Raw genomic sequence first — 14,359 nt, forward strand, 5'->3', positions numbered from 1 at the left:
AAAATAAATAAAAACCCTGGGGACGAGTTATTTGGGGAGACACTGTTGCTCTTACAGCAGAATTAAAATCTTGATTAAATAAAAAAAATAGCGTTAACCCTGTCCCCTTCCAATAACTGGTGTGGACAGAGTATGGATTGAGTTCTGCAAGGAGAGAGGATGCCAGGAAAGAAGCTAGGGGGAGCCGATGATACAAGTTTATGACTGATAGTCTTCAAGAAAACCCTAGGATGTTTAGGAAAAACGAAGATGATTGGGAAGGAGTGGTCAGGGGAGTAGGAGGAGAGCCTGGCCAGGGCAGTGCCCACATGCGGCATATGGGTGATCTGTGTTTTAACAGAGAATCTCATTCAGTGCTAAAGAAAGCCTCTGTCTGTTGACCAGATGGCTCTCCAGGAGCCATTATTGAATAGATTATCTCTTTAAAAAATGTTAGCACTTCATCTCACATTTGTGCACCCAAATAAATTCCAGATGTATTTAATAGTTAAATAGAAAAAGAAATAATATTAAAAAGATAGAATTAAAAAAATAGGAGAATATTTACCTGTCCCTGGTTCAGAAAGAAATTTCCCCAGGTATAAAGAAGCCGAAAAGCTGCCGAAGTGGAAAGCTAAGAGATTTGGCTAAATAAAAATGTGAAATGTCTATAGGGCAAACATGCTATAAACAAACTTTAAAAGACACTAGAAACTCAAAAATATATGCATGAATATGACGAAGGGTTGGCATCATTCTTGTAAACAATTCCCCCAATCGATTACTGAAATAATAGTCCAGGGTAGAAAATGTTCAAAGAAATGATAAACACATACAGTAAAAAATACATGAAATGTCTAGACACACCCACAAATTAAAAGAAAGTTAAATGTATGAGATGCTATTCTACATCTGAGACGTTTCCAAAAATGAAAACAATTGACAATATGTAAAATGTTCAAGGAAGAGTGTGTTGAAATGCATGGTACTTAGACCTTTTTTGGAAAACAATTTGACATTATTTGCTTTAGTCAAAACATTCTGACTAAAATTCTTATGATTATTTAAATTTTTCATATTAGAAACCATTATGTGATTATAGTGATCTAGGCTATATATGTTGAACAAAATAGACATCATATTCTCTTTAAATATTAAAGTATTGGGGCACTGGGTGGCTCAGCTGGTTCAGTGCCTGACTCTTGATTTCAGCTCAGGTCATGATTTCAGGGTCATGAGATGGGGCCCTGCGTCGGACCCCATGCTTGGTATGGAGTCTGCTTGGGATTATCCCTCCCTCTCCCTCTGCCCATTCCCCCCCACTCTCTCTCTAAAAATTTTAAAAATCTTAAAAAAAATAATATATTGTAAATAGCTTTAAGTATCCCACCATACACAGTGGTTACCTTAAATATTACACAACTGTGATGGTGAGATTCTTGAGGAATAATGAGTGGAAAAATGGCAGCAATATAATCTTTTTTATTTTCTAAGATTTTATTTATTTATTTGACAGAGATCACAAGCAGGCAGAGAGGCAGGCAGAGAGGAAGAGGGGAAGCAGGTTCCCCACTGAGCAGAGAGCCCAATGCGGGGCTCGATCCCAGGACCCTGAGATCATGACCCGAGCCAAAGGCAGAGGCTTAACCCACTGAGCCACGCAGGCACCCCCAACAATATAATCTTAAGGGAATGAAACAGGATAGTAAATAGGCTATATGATACCAAATTAGCATTAGTATGTATGTATTAAAGAAATATATCAAGTAGTGTGACTGTGGATGATATATTTTTTCTATTTTTTATATACATAGATAAATAAATATATATATATGCATTTTCCAAATTCTCTTCAATAAGCTTGTGCTTCTTTAAATATTATTTAGTAATATATGAATTCTTATATTATTAATACTTCTAATAATAAGTATTATTTTAATGCAAAGAGGCCAAGAGAAAAAAAATAAAACCAAGGAGGGATATTACCAAGGACTGTAGAATTCATCCAGGGCCATGTAGGGGGTAAAGGGGCATTTTCTAAGGCAGATACTTTTTCTATTTTTCACAACTGTCTCTAGAGAACTGATGGAGTTGATTCTTTCCAAGCCTTGAGGAAGCTGGTCCAGAGATATGAATGTGATGATTTCCATTTTTGCCTAAGATTATCAACTGGATCACTGAAATCATTTCCTTGCACAAAGAAAATATCTCCAAGTATAAACAAAAGGGGACAAGAAGAACTACTACATTTAACCAAAACCTTGATGCAGCAGCTGTGGGCCAGAGGGTGGGCGAAATGGCCATTTTGGTGGTTGGCACCTTCTGTGTGTCTCACGGTCACCTCAGGATGTTGCCCAAGAGGCGGGGCCTTTGACCAGAACCTATCATTACACGGATTTTTAGAAAAATTATCTGTAAGCCTCGTATTAGAAGCTTAGTAAAGGATAATTCTTAGAATCAGCAAAATGAGTTTGTGATACTAAGAATACTTTTCAGGTGTATAATTCAGATTGAAACAGTATCAGAGAAAACATGTCATTTGAGTATGAGCATGCAACAAAACACCTACTCCAGACCTCTATGTGTTAGTGTTTTATTCATTAAATGGCCCTGATTTATCCTTTGATTAGGAGCTGAGTTTCCTCCATCGTATCATTGAGCTAACTTACTTTCTTTCTTCCTTCCTTCCTTCCTTTCTTTCTTTCTTTCTTTCTTTTTAAAGATTTTATTTATTTGTTTGAGAGAAAGAGAGCACGAGCACAGAGGGAGGGAGAGAACCAGACTCCCCACTGAGCAGAGAGCCCAATGTGAGTCTCAATCCCAGGACCCTGAGGTCACGACCTGAGCTGAAGGCAGGCGCCTAACCAACTGAGCCACCCAGGTGCCCCTCATTCACCCTCTCTTAGAATTGCTCTTCTCATCTGATAGATAGGACTCAGGACTCCATGCTTTCACAGTCTCTGACTTGAAGATTTTGTGTTTTCATATTTTACTAGTACTTTTTACTGGATCTGACTTGTGAACCAGAAAGGATATTACCCATTGTTTTTAGATCAATGTTGTGTTTAGGATGCTTGAATGAAGACACATATCCCTAAAATGTTTAGAGATGCCAAGAGCTGGTTCTTTTGCCGTCCCCACAGACCTCCCTGCGGGCAGGAATGGTGGGCTTGATGGAGAAACTTAGAATCTTAGAACTCTTCAACCCTCTAGTCAGAACTTTCTCCTTTCCTTTTCTTTTCTCCTTTTCTCTTTTTTCTTCCTTTTCTCTCCTTCCTTCCTTCTTTCCTTCTTTCTTTCTCTCTCTTTTTCTTTTTTTTTTTAAGATTATTTATTTCTTTATTTGACAAGAAGAGAGAGAACACAAGCAGGGGGAGCAGGGGGGAGAAGCAGGCTCCCGCTGATCCGTGAGCCCCATGCCAGGCTGGGTCAGAGGACCCTGGGATCATGACCTGAACGGAAGGCAGACACGTAACCGACTGAGCCACCCAGGCACCGCCCATCAGAACATTTCACAAAGGCCAGATTGTGGGAGAGTTTATAATCATAGTGAGTCCTTCTACCTGCTAAGAGAAGTTAGAGTCCCTCTCTATTGTACCCGAATGAGCACCAATATAGCATTATTCAGTAAAAAGTGAGAAAAGGTATTTAATCAAAACACTGGCACAGCCCCGCCCCTGGAAACGTACTCGCGGATGGAATTCCTCATGCGGGAGCTTTAGCAGGACAGTGGCTTGAACGGGGTATCCGTACACGCATCACACCCGTGTGCTAGGGTTCCACACGCCCATCATCCTCCTCCCCTTCTTCGAGCCAGGATGCTGTCCACGAAACGTGGTGCGTTGCACGGCAGAGGCTGTATTCCCCGGAGAGCTGTCCCGACGTTAATTCCGGCACCACCTAGCACCGAGGACTGGGAAATGCGGGCTGTGAAGCCTGCTGTGCGGAGAGTTTGCTTTGTTTTCCAGGACGCAGGCTACCCCGCATGCTCTGAAGCCCCGAAACACCTCGCCAGCACACAGGCCGTCTTTTTTACTAACCACTGTAACGCTGTGCAAGGACGTCTCCGCCACGCGCGGCTCGGGACGCTCTAACCGGGGAGCCTCCTGGGAGCAGTCGGTCCGCTCCCCCGGGCCTGTTTTCTCGTGACGCACATCGTCTGTCTAAACTCTTTAGCAAGGCCTTTGTGTGGTAAAGGGTGTGGACACCCCCGATCGTGAGCCCAGTGACGATCGTGGCTACGCCAGTTCCACGTCATGGGGTGTGTGTGTGACAAAACCCGGGTGGGCGCTTTCCTCGGTCTTTGTGTAGGGAGAGACAAATATTCCTGGAAGGACCAGTGACACCCGCGATTCTGAGCATATCACAGCTCGGGTCATTTTCGGCATTGAGGGAGTGCACGCCACATGCATACGAACAGGTACCTAAAAGGAACACAGGCGTATGTGGCTGAGAAGTGTGTCAGGCAGCTGCGGGGAGAAGCGATGTAGTTGGAAACATGCATGTGTGTCCGCCTATAATCACATTTCCCTGTATCCTATCTATCAGGTTACAAGCAGCTTATAATTTTCTTTTTCTAGTCACAGCCAAACATTATAATGGCACACACCATAAATCAACATCCACACGGAGCGTTGCTGAGCAGATATAAATGTATGTGCGTTGCAGAATGATCTGAGATGACAAAAATAGATCAGAAGTCAAAAGTAGCTGGTGGAGGAACGCTTCGTCTTTAGTTTATTGAGATTGTTTGGAGGGACCTAATGTACTGTCACTGAAAGAATAATTTTTCCTTTACAATCTACTTAGCAAAGATTTATCGATCCTTTCCCCCTTCATAGAGAATTACTGATCCATTTTAGAAAATCAGATTTTCACACCTTTCAGGAGAATGTGCCCAGCGCCGTTCTCAGGGGACTGCCCGGGGAAGTTGACTTTGACACGCAGTCCCTTGGAACACTCGCACCGCAGCTCAGAGTCTCATCACTGATTTGTTGCACCAGGCAGTAAAATACTTTCATACATTTATAGAGAAACGATTGTACTGCAAGGACTTATTTTTCCATGCTAGTGGATATATTCAGGGTCCCGTATTTGTGTAAACAGCGTTTTTCAGATGTGGTGCTTTTTCTTTTTCTTTTTTTCCCCCTGTCTTCTCGGCTGTGATGTTATGAACAGTGAGGTAAGGTAAAAGTTGTTGAAATTCATGCTGCAAAGCCGTGGAATGCTGTGGAATTTCTCCGTGTGTCTCTCTGTGTGTGTGTGCGTGTGTGTGTGTGTAAATAACTTTTTTGGAGTCATACATTTCTGCTCTCCTCTCATTACTGGAGTATCTGAGGTAGCGAGGGAGCCTGCATGTTATACTGAAGAATGCATCATAATGAAGGTGATTTATTATAATTAAAACGGTGTGGAGGGGAGCTTTGTATTAGACTTATTGTTTCACAGATGAGTTTAATAAAGAGCGTTATTATTAGTTATGGATTTGAGTTAAGGATGTTGTGTTCTGGGAGTCACCTGAGTGTTAGTCAAAGTCTGAAGTTGCTCTTTCAGTCGCTCTGTATCGGGAGGGAAAGAAATGTTCAGTAAATGAGAATTTTAATAGCAGCAGGAGGCTAGGGTGTATGTGTTTGCATGCAAGTAGGAGGGGTTGAGGGGGAGAGAAAGCTAGAGAAGATGACGTGCACCTGAATTGTTGTCTGCAGGAGCAGTTCTAGAATACTTTATTACATATCTATGGAGACAATGGCATAGACTGTAAGTAGCTCCTGTCTCTTGATATAATAATGCACATAAAGTCGGGGTCAGACGGGGTTCGCTCTGGGCTTTGATGCTGCAGAAGGTCACTAGGGGAATCGATGGACCAAAATGAGCCCTGAGTTTCATGCAATCAATGTGATTTTTCTATTTAAAGTGGACACTGCTGGGTGGGAGTCTCAAGCTTCAAATGTGGTTTGGCTCAGCTTTTCGGATCAAGAGTAGATTACAATGCAAATGGGCTGTTTGTTGATTATCATAATTGAGGTGGGAGGCTACGGTGCACATAGAACAGGAGAGGCAGTCTGCAAATGCTTCTTTCGAGTTTGGTGCCCTGTTATTCGAGCAACCAAATTAGTAGCCACTTGACTGGTGGGGGATACCTGGTTCTCTGCTTATGTTGCTAATTTTAATGAATCGAAAAAACAAATCAACAGTCTAAAATGAAAAATAAATTGTTACCAATACAAAATCATTTCTGCATCTTTTCTAGATTCTCTTGATCCACCTATCCAACCAGCCATCTACCTATCCATCTTGTTGATGAAAAGAAAGGTTCTTTAATGTGTATTTTTTCATGACTATGACTTACTTATCAATATCATAGCAATATTGTGTCAGTAACATTTGGTTATTAGTATCGTTCCTCTACAATTAAAATTTTTAAAGTTTGATCTGGTCAGAGTGCAGAGGGAAGATTTTTTGATTGCCCTCGAAGCTAGAAGAGGTCCGATTTTGCACTGATTCTTTGGGCTCTCTGAGTCTCTGCAGTAGCAAGCAGCTTCCTATTTAAAAGAACAAATTATAAATGCAGTCTTCCCAGCAGAATGAAAGTTCTGGAGCTGCTGAAGGATCTTTCATGGGTTCCTCTTCACCACGTCACATCACCAGTGAGAGAGGCTTTGTGTCATTTAGGGAAACAGATTGCTGAAAGAAAGCACTGTCGTTTTCTGTTTAGGGGAGAAGGCAAGTGAGGAAGGACCAGGATTTATAAAAATACTCTATGTAAGTCTCTGATGGACACCTTTTTTGTTCTTTCCCCCAGGAGGACTGGCAGGGACACAGATGAGAGTAACTGGCAGATTCTGCATTTTACTTAGGGTAATACTTTTCCTCTTCCTGCAAATCAGGGTTCTTCTAATCCACTGAGAAAAATAAGCCAAGGACTCTCAGTTATTGAAAGGACCAAAAGCTGGAGAAATTAAGGAACATTAATCTTCCATTAAATTGGAACACATTTACCACTGACTTGCTACTTGATGTTTTCTCTTCCACTCTAAGCTACCTGGCTTTTAATTTAAACTTAATTTGATTTGAACTTTCAGGTTTTAATTTAGTAAAAGAAGGTGGGAGGAAATAGGTTGAGATCACTGTTGGCCCGTGGTGGAAAGCCAAGTTCACCCTCCCTCCCTCGGACCTGGCAGCCTTGCCCATCCAAATAAACTTTTTTTTTTTTTAAACCCAGAGCTAATTTGAGTTTAGTATATGTAATAGTACAGGTCAAGTACAAAGAGGTCAAAGTTTATTTGCTGAAACTGGAAAGATGCCCCCAGAGAATAGAAGGTGGTGAGATTGTGGGGTGGTGAGGTGTTGGAGAACAGATGAAGAATTTTGCCTATGGGGTATTGGCTACCTGGACATCTATAACCTGGACAGGAGTCTTTAGCCCTCAATTATGGGTCTTTTGATTCTTTTGATTCTAGGGTCCAATTGGAACATTTGGGTTTATCCCTCAAAAGTGTTCTTTTAATGACCTCTAGAGATTTTTTTTTTTTTTTTTTTTTTTTGCTTGCAGTGGGAATGATTAGGATTTTTGGCCCAACCATTTTGAGTTTGTGTATTTAAATTATTACAATCTCCAAACAACTCAGAAATAAAGCTATGGCATTTCAGAGTATGTTTCCATTGGGTGAAACATTAAGTTCAGGATTTTGAAATACTATGTAAAGATCTGGTGTGGAAAGCATGGTTTAATTATAATTAATTGTCATCAGTGATGCAGTATTGTCTGACTCTAATTACTAAGCAACTTTCTTAAGTGAGTCCTCAATGTTTATTCTACATAATACTAAATACAAAATTCACATATGGGCAGAATGATTTTTTTTTCTTTGTCTTATCAGTGGTTTTACAAGACATGTGCCCTTTAAAAAGGAGAGGAAGGGGAAATTTTGAGATTTTCAGTTGTGATTCTTTCCAGAATAACTTTGTGAAAATAATAGGATGCTTAAGTTTTCCCCAACATAGATTTCTTTCTAACTTTGTTTTATTTTTTTGAGATTATCCTTATTTATTTGATAAAGAAAGAGAGAGAGAGTGAGTGAGAGAGGAGAGCACAAGTAAGGGATAGAGGCAGAGGGAGAGGGAGAAGCAGACTCCCCATTAATCAGGGAGCCTGATGTGGAGCTTGATCCCAGGACCCTGAGATCATGACCCAAGCCAAAGGGAGACACTTAACTGACTGAGCCACCCAGATGCCCCTGAACCATATGTTTATATTCCAAGAAGGAACACCTGATAAATGGAAAAGAGGAAATGTACTTTGCATGTGAACCTACAACATATGCCATTTTGTATTTTGCAATATATGATATTATATTTATTTATATTTTTGTTATATTTATCATTCCATTTATACATACTATTCCTTATATTTATTATCTTTTATATTTATTATTATATTTATTATTCCATTTAACTCTTTAGTGTCCTAGTGTTTTAACTTGGGAAAGTGAAAAGGTACCCTCTCATTAATAACGATTTTGAAATCTTTCTTACATAGCTTTCATTTGAAAAATGGATTTAAGAGGCTCAGTCCCTGTTTAGAGGCACAGAGGTCTTTTGGAGAGGGTGAATGGGTGAATTAAGATTGCCCCTGAGATGTTTCTTCCTACAAAATCACCTCTCTTCAGATGAGGATACTGGGGTAATGGGAAAACTCTTAATCTCGAAAGCATCCCTGAATGTGCCACCCTGAAAATTAACCTCATTCATCCCCTTCCCCCACCTCCATTTTTTCTTCTTTTTTGAGATCTCAGGAAAATTGAGGATATAAATTAAAGTGTCCCTTTAGCTGCCTTACTTTATGTGACTGGCACTTACTCAACAGAACCCCAGGCTCGGTGACCTTGACAATCGCACAGAGGTCATATTTTCACCCAGATGAACTGCTCATGTGCAATCAATTCAGAGTCTTAGACCCAAAGAGGCCTTTCTTAGATTTCAGAGACGAAGGCTGTCTTTTTTCTTCTTAATATTTGGGGGGGGGGGTCTTTCTGGGAAATTCCCACTTTTCTGTCATGTTTGCTTTCTGTGGGGCTTCTCCAGCAATATAGCAGGTGAGTATATGATCTTATTCTGCACCTCCGTGTTTTTGCTTTTATTTGGAGGCCTCCCTTCTTTGTTGCCAGTAGTGCAGACCAACAAGTCATATTTATTGATTTTTCTCAAAAACTGGTTTAGTCCTAAGGAAAGGGTTTGATTCATGAAGCTCTCTGGAGAGATCCTTTTACCGATCACCCTGATTGGTTAGAATACCATCGGTAGAGGTTAGAAAATAAAATATCTCTTCACCACTTATCACCCCAGCTTCGATTAGGCAAAGAGGAAATGTGTAATTAGCAGTTTCTCATAAGTCTCCCATAATTCAGATCTGTTGATGGTCTAGAGCAAGAGGCCCTCACTGGAAACTTTTACTCTCTTGGATAGTCTACTGAAGGGACCGGTTGAACTGACGGGTGTTGCCCACAGACCCATGCCAATCGAAGCTACAGCTAACTGAGGATTCACAGATTAAGGAAGAGAGTGGCTTCTCGATCCTCGAGTCCGTCTCGTTTGCAGCATAGGTTGTTCTTTTCCACTGAGAGGAACCGTCTGTGGGACGTTCTGTCCCACCTGCATATAGGTGCTGCTCACGCTTTTCTGACATGTCTCCTCATTTTTGAATCATCCTTTCTCCCATTTAGCTTATCCAGTCCCTCTGGACATTAAAATCTTGGTGGACAGTAAGCTATTTCTAAGGAACTTGGATACTCCTGTAGATATTTGAAGGCCTTTATTTATCACAGAAAATGGTAGCTTTATTTTGCCAAGAGTAAATATATGGGAATCCCAAAAGGTTTATGTGTGAAAGAAGATAACCAGTAGCAAGAATCACCCACAAAAAGTTTCTTTCCCTAAACCTTAGCCTTAAGGTAATTTGGATCTTGGAGAAAAGTCTACTCACTTCTCAAGATGGCTTGACTTTATTAAACCTTGGAATTCAGGGCAGTGTTTATTCTTTCTTGTAGATCCTTTGAAAACGTCTTTAGTAGTGCTGTTGAATTCCTAAAAACTTTGCCTCCTTACCTATACTCACTTGAGTTTTTCCTGTTCCCTTAATTAAATCGTTCAGTCCCCTAGTTAAAACCTAGCTGGTGTAGAGCGTGCCCCAATGAAAATAACACTTTTTGGGGCTGACTTTAGTTATACCTTCTTGATTTCTCTTGGGCAAATGAAAAAGATTCCTCTTACCCTGGCTTCCTCTATCTTCTGCTGATGGAGAATCTTGCATCACTAGAAGGGAAAATGGGAGTGCTTAATAAGGGTAGAAGACCAAACTGCTTACAAAATGCTTTTAGTTCCTTGGGAAGAGGTAATATATAAATACATGGATTAAGGGCATACATTCAAGCCAGTCTGAATTCACATAACTTTTGTTGGACAATTGTATCACAATATTGACTCAAGTCCAGATTAGGGCCTCTGGGGTGCCCCTTTCTCTACTGATTTGCAGTTTATTGGTTCTGCGATTCCATTACTCTCTAACTGATTTTCTCAACATTTCCCTTGCTATTTTATTGTGGTCAAAAGTTCTGTTTGGGGATGACATATACAAGGGGTAGTCTTGTTCAGAATGCCGGCATCACATTTAATTTCCCTGATTTTGGGACACTCACTTTGTTCTCTACAGTTTATTAAAAGAAGAAGAATCAATAGTTGAGCAACCTTAATAGTTAATTTCCATTGGAATCTGACTTTTTTTTGGTCATCTAAATCTTCTAACAGCGACATCTTTAATTTTGCGAAGTACAGATGAGCCCCTTTATGGATGCATCAACTAATTGCATTGGGTTAAAGAAAAAAGGAAGAGACTATTTTTTTTCCTTCATTCATTCGTAGTAGACATTCTTCCTAATTGCAAAAAGAAAAGTACAATAGCTCTCCCAAGGAATCTTAATTAGTTCAATGGATATATGAGCTCTATCAATTACTTAAACAACTCAAGGAGTGGGGGGGTGTGGGGTGAAGAGCCATCAACATTTGGACTGGTGGTCCCAAGTAAAACAATTGGCTTGCAACGCAGGTAACGTCCTGCACTCTAGTCTCAAGATACCTCTTGAGTGTGGTTCCCAATGAAAGATGGCTGGAAATTTGCATTTCCTGTTTTTGAGCCAAGGGTAAAGTGAAGACTGCATTTGGAAATTAGATTGGGGTGGGGGGGCGTTGATTGGGGTGTGAATTGCTGAAGCCAGCGCTCCAGGGGATGACTTCAAATACCTAGGGACTGCAGGTGTCTGGAATCCGGGGCTTAAGCAGTTGTGCTGAATTCCCTCACCTGCCTTTTATCAGCAGCTGTATTGACAAGATTTTCATTATGTCCTAAATGTCTGCGCTGGCTTGCTTTATTTTTCTTGTTAAAGTTTGATATATATGCATATATATATATGCGCATATATATGCACATATATATATATGCATATATATATATGTGCATATATATATGTATAAAAGCCATTGGTAGCTCTACCATTTTAGTCACCACCAATCTCATCATCCTTCCCATTTATTAATGGCCCTGTTTCCTCTCTGATACCTCTTTTCTTCCTGAAATATCTGTGAACCCATCTTTTCCTCCTTAAACTCCCTTATCTGGAATTTACCCAGTCATCTGCACTGTCTTTTGTGTCTGCTGCAAGCATCACAGAGCCAACAGTTCTCTTCATATAAGATAATGCGTGTGTAGTAAAATCTATAACAAATCTCTTTTTTTTTCTCTACTGCTATAAACACTTACCAAATGTTTTTAGTTAGTTGAAGAAATAAAATTTGGTGACATAGTATTGGCCTGAACTGCATTGAATAAAATGTAGCCATCCTCTTTCTAAGATTTATTTTGTAATCTCACCTTTCATCAATAATTAATGCCACTCCTAAGAAAATAAACATCACTATTTCCTAAGGAAATAATCTGAAATGGAGGTAGAATTTATGTTAACAAATTCCTCAAAAAATGTGAACTTGTTTGAAAAAACAAAAAGCTGTGTGTTTCTGGGAAAAACAACTGAAATACTCCAAAATATTACAGTGAAGTAGAAATAGAAGAATTATGGATAATTTATATTTTCCCTTTATTATTTTTCATATTTTGCAATTTTTCTATAATCATAATGTATTACTTCCATAATAAAATTCTTAAATCCTAACTTAACTACTGAAGCAATACATGTTCAGTGGGACAAATTCAAACAATACCAAAGTATGAAAAGTACAAAGTAGCACTTTGCCCTTTGTCCCACTATGGTTCTGCTCCTGTTTCTGTTCACTCTTTCTGATATTTTTTCCTGCACCTCTATGCTCATATGCAAATACACATGCACATATTTACCTACTCACATGTGCATATGTACTTTTTTTAATTTTTAAAGAAGATTTTATTTATTTATTCCAGAGAGGGGGTGTGGAGAGAAGCAAAAGGAGAGGGACAAGGAGACTTCCCACTGAGTGTGGAGCCTGACACAGACTCAATCCCAGGACTCTTAGATCATGACGTGAGCTGAAACCAAGAGTCTGATGCTTAACTGACTGAGCCACCCAGGCACCCCCACACATAAAAATAAAAATTGTCTCCTATAATGGCCTCCAGAGTTTTGTAAGCCAATTATTAAACTGTTAGTGGCTTCAATGCAGCCATGGTGAGAGGTTTTACCTTGCGGATATCAGCAACACTAATCAAAGCTTCCTCTTTAAATGAGAGCTGGTTTCTCGATATCCCACTGACCCACAGTATATATTTTATTCTATAATTTGCTTTTTGCTTAGTAATGCAAACTATATTCCATGTCAGTACTTACAGCTCTTATCTGAGTCTTTTTCTCGTTGCATGATCTTCTTTTGTATGGATCTCTCTATTGATAAAATTTTATACCTTTTCCAGAAACAATACTGTAAGACATATCATGCTTATATCTTTTGATGTATTTGTGCAAGTCATTCTTTTTTTTTTTAATTTTATTTTTTCAGTGTTCCAAGATTCATTGTTTATGCAACACACCCAGTGCTCCATGTAATACGTGCCCTCCATAATATCCACCACCAGGCTCACCCAATCTGCCCCACCCAAAACCGCTCAGTTTGTTTCTCAGAGTCCACAGTCTCTCATGGTTTGTCTCCCCCTCTGATTTCCCCCAATTCCCTTTCCTTTCAACAAGCTTACTGAGTATGTGTAGTTAAGTGTGGGGTCTCCAAGTGAAAAGATACACTAACTTCTCCCTTGAAGTGTTTACACATTCATGATAAGCACCAAAGGGGCTACAGTTAACTTGATATTCTAGGTTTTTGGTATTTTGTTTGTTTTTTTCTTTTTTAATAATTTTAAAAAATTTTAAATAAACATATAATGTATTATTAGCCCCAGGGGTACCGGTCTGTGAATCTTGTGCAAGTCATTTGTTCTTTGGTCTTAAAACATATAAATTTCAAGTTTGACTGCTACTGGCAAATTGCTCTCTAAAACCAGTGTTCTAGTTTGTACATCAACCAATTCTCTATCTTCTAACCACAACCTGATATTATCCATTTTTAAAAATTTTCTAATTTATAGGCAAAATAATTGGTACTCTGTTTAATAAACTAACCGTATTTTACAAATTTATTGGTCATACCCATTTCTTCTTAGTCTTTTGTTACTGATTTGTAGGCACTTTTTACATATTATGGATACTACATTTCTGTTATATGTGTAGTAAACATTTTCTTCCAATATATTATTTTTCTTTTATCTTATTTAAGGCTTCTTTTGCCTTATGAGACTTAAAATCTTGTTTCATGATATCCAAGTTTCCTGTCAGAATTATAAAGTTTTCTCTAATTAGGCCGTAAAATTGTTAGGTGATGTCCTTAGATTTCATCCCTCTTTTTTCATGGAAAAGGGCACTTCAGTTCTTAATCAAAAACCCAAGGAATGCTGGAATGATCTCCTCTCTGCTTATTTACTTGTCCCTGTGAGAGGAGAAATTACTAATTTGATTGGTGAGAATTATGAGTGTTTTGGAGCCAGATTTGCAAATGTGTGACTTGAGTATTAAAAGTCATAGTTTTCTGTGACACCGACTCTTGGTTCCTGGGCATATACACTAAAGCACGGGAGTGGGAGGTAGAGGAGGTGGGCAGAAGAGGATGTGGAGAAAACTGTTGGTCTTTCATCACACAGTTTTATAGAAGGGACTTTTCAGTTCCTGTTAAAACTATGAAAATAAGAGATTTGGGGAGAGAAACAAACGAAGAACCAGACAATTAGAATGGGAGTGGTTGGGTTGCCTGGGTGGCTCAGTTGTTAAGTGTCTGCCTTAGACTCAGGTCATGA

At 39.4% G+C, this 14,359-nt stretch overlaps 1 protein-coding gene across 1 annotated transcript in view; it reads left to right on the plus strand.

Moving 5' to 3' along the window:
- Positions 1-5,327: 5,327 nt before the first annotated feature.
- The window catches only part of POU6F2 (POU class 6 homeobox 2), a 419,114-nt gene continuing 410,082 nt past the window's right edge, over positions 5,328-14,359 (plus strand). The window contains exon 1 of the mRNA XM_032874946.1: positions 5,328-5,365. Within this exon, the coding sequence (XP_032730837.1) occupies positions 5,360-5,365 (6 nt within the window). The 5' untranslated portion in view covers positions 5,328-5,359. The remainder of the gene's footprint in view (positions 5,366-14,359) is intronic.

The sequence above is a fragment of the Lontra canadensis genome, unplaced genomic scaffold, assembly GCF_010015895.1.
Source record: "Lontra canadensis isolate GAN:19392208 unplaced genomic scaffold, GSC_riverotter_1.0 scaffold54, whole genome shotgun sequence".
Taxonomy (NCBI): domain Eukaryota; kingdom Metazoa; phylum Chordata; class Mammalia; order Carnivora; family Mustelidae; genus Lontra; species Lontra canadensis.